We start from the raw sequence: 7,402 nt of genomic DNA, 5'->3' as shown, positions 1-7,402 counted from the left end.
GGGGGAACTTGCACAATCGGTGGCTGACTAAATACTTTTTTGCCCCACTGTATGTCTGTGAACATGTGCATGCATGCATACTGTATACATGTGAATAATCATGTGATGCTTTGCTGTGTGGCAGGCAGGATGCAGGACCCCAACGCAGGAAATTTAACTGAAAGCAGCAGCTTTATTGCTGAAGTCACTATTATCAGTATAAAACAAAACTAGAAACAGAAAACTCACTACAACACTAGAAAATAAACCAGGACCTGAGAATTAGAGTTACTTGGAGCACAGAGGACGAACCACAGCATTGCGAGGGTACGACACGACAACTAACAGAGACAAACACGAAGGGCGAAGGTAATGGGAAACAGGAAGGAGCCACAGCTGGGGCTAGTCCAACATAACGAGACAAAGGAAGCAAAGCAGGATACACGGACATAGGACAGGAAACACAACACATATGCAAAGACAGACTCGGAGACACAGGCTTCACACTGAGACGTGACTGACTCGGGAACAGAAGCTCATGAACCAGGAAGTGTCTGATATCACACTTGAGAGTATATACGTTAATAATATTATACAAAGGATTATTTATCAAACATGCAATAAAGATTATATGGTAATGATGGATACACCAATATGATTGTTTCATGTATAATGTTCTTAAACAAAAGTTTCTGTTAAAAAGATCTTCAAAGCATAGTGAAGATAGCACTTGGTGCACTTAACAGCCTCGTGCCTGTTTGCTTGTTCCAAGCCTGTAAAACTGTTACAATTCATAGAATAATAGGTGCTTTAAAGAATTAATGCAACAATGAACTTTTGATTACAAAATCTCTGAGCTCGTAGTGATATTGTTATTCTCCCTGTAGGCGAAGCAGCTGGGGAAAATCCCAATACTTCCTGCATAGTGTCCCTCCAGCCACTCCTGGTTAACTACAAACGAGTGTAACAGAGAAACAAAGAGGAAATTAATACTTTTTGCATCTAAACAGATGACCCAGGAATGTAACATCAATTCAAATTGCAGACAAAAACAATGATTAGAAGTTTCACTTTGAGCCGTGGAGCCTCACCTTCACCGAGGATGTCAATAGTGTCACCTTCACTGAACTCCAGGTCTTCGGGCCCCTGAGCATCATAATCATAAAGGGCCACCATCTGGTAGAGGATAGTACGGCCGGCCAGGGGATCTTCTTTCTGCAGTTCAGTAGCACAGTGTGAGTAAGAGAGCGAACCTGTAAACTAGCTGAGATATCATTAGAGAAGCATCTTCACGTTTTTTGGTGTGTGTTACAATTCGACACAAAAAGACAAACAGTTAAATGTAAATAACATTTTCTTTAAAAGTGTGGCAAAATTTCATGTTCGTGTTTTATTTTTGCATTATTGACAAATATAATATTTAAAGCTGAAATAATTAAGACAAAGTTACTTGCCGTCTTTTGCAGTGTAAAGTATTTTGTACTAGTATGTGCTCAAATATGGGACTTAACAGGACTGCTTGATTTTTTTTAAATTTCAGTAAGTCGTTACTGCAACATTTCAGATGTATCTGTTCTAAATTACGTCCTGATTTATTTAGTTGGTGAGAAGAACCTGTGAATATCTGAAGCCTTTAGCTTTGATAGTTTTTCACATATTTCTGTACAAACACTACCTCCACATTTTTGTGCACATTGAAATGTACACATGGAACAAAACGTATGAAAGTTTTGTAGAAATAAAAATAAGAAAAATCATTGAATGAGTTAGTACACACACATGCATATATAAATATATGCATGGAGGGGAAGAGCTACGCAGGACCCTCGAGCTTCCAGGCCTCTGGTAGAGGACCCGGGACGGACGGACGGACGGACGGATGGACAGACAGGCAGACAGATTGAATCAGTTTATAGACTAAAATGTATTCTAACCTTTGACTCACCAAAGTAGCACCTTTGGCAGATAGAGCAGCTGAACAAACCCGTGCCAGTCATTCTACAATAGAAATCAAATATTCCCCATGAATGTGGACCTTGTAGCTGCTTTGCTTTCCCTCTTCTGTCCAGTTCAAACCAGCTGGATGGGCTTTAAGTCTGCAGACTGTGCTGCACGCTCCATGTTTCAAGCTCACCATCTTGTTCTTTTTCCTGAGGTAGTTCTGGCACAGCTTGGACTGTTTTGGGTCATTATCTTGCTGTAGGATGAACCCCTGACCATCTGCATACCAGAGGGTCCTGCATGGAGTGCTGTGGTAGCTGTTTTGGTTCAGGGAGCCTCTCACTCTGTACAAGTCACCGACCCTGGATCCAGCAAACAGCCCCAGACCGTCACACTTCCTGCTCCATGTTTGACAGTTGATGCCACACACTGTGGATCCGTCCTTTCACCTACTCGACAGCGCACAAAGATCCTGCGTGATGAGCCCAAGATTTCAAATTTAGTTTCGGTCCATAAAACCTTCTTCCAGTCTTCAGTAGTTCTGCTGTTTTATGGCTCAGGAAAACCTCTTGTCTTATTCTGACGTCTGGCTGTCTTGCTGCAGCTCGTCCTGTCAAACCTGCACCTCAAAGTCTTCACAGCTGAAACTGAGACTTGCTCACTACGACCACTATTAAGCTGCTTGAAGCTGTTGTCCTGTGAGCCGCCATCACACAGCTGTTAACTCTCAGAAACTCGTCCTCTGAGTCGTGTCTTTGGGTCTGCAGACGTCTTCCTGTCACAGTTTGTTTCTGAGCCTTTGGATGGTGAAGGAAACTGGACTCACTGACACCTGCAGTTTCTCTGTAGGACAGACCTACTTTTATAAGTGTTATGATGATGGTCTCTCTTCCATTGTCAATTGCCTATCCCCCCATTTGTGTAGCAACACTCTACTTTCTGCAGTACAATACTGTTTAACTGATGCTCACGAGCGTATGGCACCACAGTGTGTCCAGCACTGCTTCTATGCAGGCAGAGGGGGGAGTAATCCAGAAAGTTGGAACAGCTGCAGGAATTAGTAGCAGCAGCTTTCAAGGCTTGATCAACCTGCATTGCTGCAGAACAGATTTAACCTGTTAACCCTTGTTGTCCCTGAAAAAGGCTTTTTGTATAATTCTGAAATGTACATTATTTTTCAGTTTTGAGTAACTGCACCTTTGTTTATGCTCTGGCAGTTCACCCTCACCTTTGTACCATTTCAAGCTGTTCATTGGACTGAATGACTTGTAATAAATAACTGGAATAATTCTGAATTTAAAAGTTGTAAAACTTTTGACTGGTAGTGTAAATGAATGAAGGTACTAGTAGTTGTGGTCTTTCAGCTGTCCATTTGGAAAGTGTGCAGTATATGCAAGCACTGGCTCTATAGACAGGGACACTGTAGCTAACTACTATGCCCTTCGTGTCTGATTCTGTTCTGCTGCTTTTAGTTATTCCACAGCAGATCTTCTGTGTCAGCGTCACCCTTTCCGAGCATCCTCTTCTGTCGCACCAACCTTGTGCATGTCCTCTTTCACTACATCCATAAATCTTCCTCTTTTGTTCCTGCCTTGCAGCTCCATATTTCAATCCTTTGCCCACTATAATAACTATAATCATCCCTCCTCTTCCCGTCCAAACCATTTCAGGCTTCCTGCCTTGTTATGAACATAAACTAACACAACATTTATAACGTGTGGGGAAGCTGGTGGCAGTGTTGCTGTGACACCTCCACCACCATATTTAGTTTAGATACAAACCTGGCACCACAGGGTAGCTCTGCCGGCCTCAGCCAACTGTTGCACAGTGTGAGCTGACTCGATTTCCCCGTCCAGAGGTGTCAGCACGCAGGAGCCGTGGTGCTTACGTCTAATGAGAGAGGACGAGGGAGTGAGAGGAAGCGGTGGATCAGCAGGAAAATAGATGAAAAACTGGCAGATGAGCAGGAAAATACAGAAAATGAAAATCTTCTGCCTGTTCATGTTTGATGTAGATGTCAGATGTCTGTGCACACTGTAACATTCTTACTCTGATGGAGGGCATTTGTTTGTCAGCTTCTGCTGTTACCTGAGGCGCAGATGAGATGCCGGCTGGTCCAATTTCTCTGCGACTCGTTCCTTAAGTTCACTGTATGTCGTGTCCAGAGGGACAGACAGAGCCACAGTGTAAATGTAGTGAACCTTCACCACCACAGAGTCTGCCTCTGCTCTCTGAGCTGAGCTGGCATGCTGCGAATACAAGAGCGTCTAAAGATAAATCATCGGAAAACAGGTTTTTTAGATATAATTTTTTGTCTATTTTTTGTTAAGGTTTGTGAACTAAAGCTGCCTGTGTAGCGGTGTGGTTGCAGCCAACCAACTGAATAGCCCTCATTCATTCATTATATCATTCACCTGCAGTCGTCATTACAAACATAAGAGACATGAGGCCCAGTATGTACCCAGTGTTGGGTTTGTCCTTCCTCGGCTACTGCAGACACACGATGAGCTCCATGGAAAGGCTGGAGCTATACACTGCTGTAACTGGTTGTGTAATTTGCTGTTCGCTGTCAGCCAACTGATGACGTACTGGACATTTCTAAATGCTGTACGGGCAATTAAATTGTTAGCTAAGTGACTTATTTCATGTTTCTGCAAACTGCTTCGCTGCTGACTGGTATGTTAAATAAGTTTGAAAAGAAACTCAAACAAATAAGTGATTAGTTTAGATTTGAGTTTTGTTTTAGCTCAAGGCAATATTCACGTGTCAGGGCAAGAATATTTACTTCAAAATCAAACACGTCTGCTGTCCTCCAGTGTCACAGTGACTTAACTGGAACAAATCAACATTACGCTGTTAAGTTCAACTTTACAAAACGCTTTCTTCAAATGCACAAAACTTATTGTATTTAGATCAGGGAAAAAGTGTGTGCATTTGTGTGTCCGAGGCAATCAGCTGTGAGTCCTTCTTTCAGTGCATCGGCTTTCATCTTTCAAAGGAGGATTTACCTGCTCTCGTGCTTTGGCTGTGCATTTGGGAGTCTCAGAGTGGGTGGCAGTAATGTAAGATGGAGGAGGTGTGTCTGAGGTAAGATGTCCTGCAGGGAAACCACAGTAAGGTGCATATCAGCAAACACAAAAAGGATGAAAGCCACTAGAACCAGCAATGATTTTTTTTTAATCGTTGTTTTATCTCCAGTCTTCAGTGCAGGCTTTATCTTCCAACAATACAACTAAAAAGAACAACTCACCAAACACATATAACCAGTAAAGTAGATTTCATGGAAAACCATCCTAAGAGCTGCACAGTGTGTGCAGTAGCATCATCCATTACACAAAGGCACAGACAGTCTTCCATCATACTGTGTAGTGCATCAAAATATTCATGCATTTTTCTGCATTCACAATTTTATCCATTTTGACGAGACCCTCAACACCACTGGCTGAGATGCAGCCCCAAATCACGAGACAGCCTCCACCTTGTTTTACAGATGTCTGCACACGCACACGTTGCACCTCTCTCCTGACCTTTACTGAACATTGAAACCATTTGAACTCAAATCTGACTGTTTATGACACGGCTTCAGCCAACAGTCGATGGATTATGGCTCAGTTGTGTTGCAGTGGGTTCGGGGGGCGGTGCCAGGAGGCTATCAGAAGGGACTGGTTGTGTAATTGTGCGCTCTCTGTTCTAACAGGCAGCTGGGCCTACACTGTAAAAAATGATGGATGTTACATTTACAAAAGTTTAACTTTCTCCAAAAGTTGATTCTGTTCATCTGGACGCAGCGTTTTGTGGGAGAAACGTTTCATCATCATCAGGTGACGTCTTCAGTCTCAGCTGACTGCAGGTTTCAACCTTATAAACAGCACATTTGCATAATGACTGAAACCAGCCCACTGAAGGAACAATGGGCTGGGAGGGCAGTCTTAATTATGCAAATTCTCATGACCACTTGCATCCCAGTCACGGAAGCGTTGGAGGCGGTCCGTAAGAGATTACAGGATGACCCCAACCTCAGCAACAGGACCGCTCTCAGCATCCACCAAGTGTGTTTGAACTGTGTCTTCATTACACCTGTTTCACATACAAGGCTCAGTTCTACAGGCAGAAACATGGGTGTGCCGTGGGCTCCCCAGTTTCACCCATCGTGGCGAATTTGTACATGGAGGAAATGGAAAAGAAGGCTTTGGTATCCTACCCTGGAACATACCAGAGCGAACACCATCCCCACTGACACAGCAGCCAGGGAGGCAGAAGAACATCAAGAAGGCCCTGAGTAAATGTGGTTATCCCAGCTGGACTTTTGTCAAAGCTGGAAAGGCACCTAAAGAAAGCTCCAGCCGATCCAGGAGAGAAGGACAACCGCTGCCCAAGTGCAAAACCTGTAGTGATCCCGATACGTGTCAGGAGTATCGGAGCAGCTGAGACACATTTTCTCTAAACACCGAGGTCTCTGTGGCTTTTAAACCCCAAAACACAGCTGCGCCAAAACTGGTCCACCCCAAGGATCGGGTCCCCCGACACAAACAGAGTAACATAGTGTACGCTGTTAGTCGGAGGATGCCAGGATTTATACATCGGGGAAACCAAACAACTCTGGCTAAGAGGATGGACCAACACAGACAGAGCCACCTCGTCAGGCCAGGACTCTGCAGTCTATTCTACACCTACAGGCCAGTGGACACTCTTTCAATGATGAGGATGTAACATCCTGGACAGGGAGGAACGCTGGTTTGAGGGCGGAGTCAAGGAGGCCATTTACGTGAAAAGGGAAAGACCATCTCTGAATGGAGGAGGGGCCTAAGGGTACATCTGTCACCATCTTACATGCTGTGATTGCAGCCATTCCCCAACTCTCTGTGAATGGGACTCATGGACATTGATCAGAGGTGTTACGTCCCCTGGCTAGTCTAGGGGGTTGAAGGGACGCACATAAATGTGGATAGAGAAGGAGGAGCCAAGATGGTAAATTTAAAAGGTTTATTTAATACTGGTGATGGGACGTGGGTTCAGACCGAGGTGTAACGTCAGGGAGAGCCAAGGCCAACATAACAAACAAAACATCCCTGACGTAGAAATAAAAGAAACTTACCTAACTCCAAAGAAACAAAATATACAACCTATAACCATAACCTACCTAACAACACATAAACAGGAGAAAACAGGGTGTCAAAACAAAAGGCAGCTCTCCCCTACAAGCAGTCTGAACATGAAACAATAATGCTCACACAAAATACAAAGGCATGCAAGCCTGCACAAGTATGGCAACCAAAATGGCCGGAGGGCCCAGAAGCACAGCTCCACAGGCCTTAAATAGTGCTCTGCTGATTACCAATCAGCCGGACTCTGCACAGCATCCAATCAGGACAGAGGAGGTGGAGCCTGGACAAAACAAAGGGTTAATAGGGAGAAGAGACATCCTCCTGGGGGATGTAACAGAGCTCTTTGATCAGTGGTTGTTGATCAATGGTCATGAGAA

The 7,402-nt window shown here is 44.1% G+C and overlaps 1 protein-coding gene across 1 annotated transcript in view; it reads right to left on the bottom strand.

The window, feature by feature from the left end:
• Positions 1–152: 152 nt before the first annotated feature.
• The window catches only part of noxa1 (NADPH oxidase activator 1), a gene marked incomplete in the record, with an annotated part of 21,143 nt that continues 13,893 nt past the window's right edge, over positions 153–7,402 (bottom strand). Inside the window, 5 exon segments of the mRNA XM_042228667.1 lie at positions 153–930; positions 1,071–1,194; positions 3,702–3,810; positions 4,009–4,169; positions 4,929–5,017. Of these exon segments, the coding sequence (XP_042084601.1) occupies positions 821–930; positions 1,071–1,194; positions 3,702–3,810; positions 4,009–4,169; positions 4,929–5,017 (593 nt within the window).

The sequence above is a fragment of the Haplochromis burtoni genome, unplaced genomic scaffold (assembly GCF_018398535.1).
Source record: "Haplochromis burtoni strain Fernald_Lab_line unplaced genomic scaffold, NCSU_Asbu1 Contig_341, whole genome shotgun sequence".
NCBI classification, from domain to species: domain Eukaryota; kingdom Metazoa; phylum Chordata; class Actinopteri; order Cichliformes; family Cichlidae; genus Haplochromis; species Haplochromis burtoni.
The sequence above is the reverse complement of the archived record's forward strand: the minus strand, read 5'-3'. Positions and strand labels throughout refer to the sequence as shown.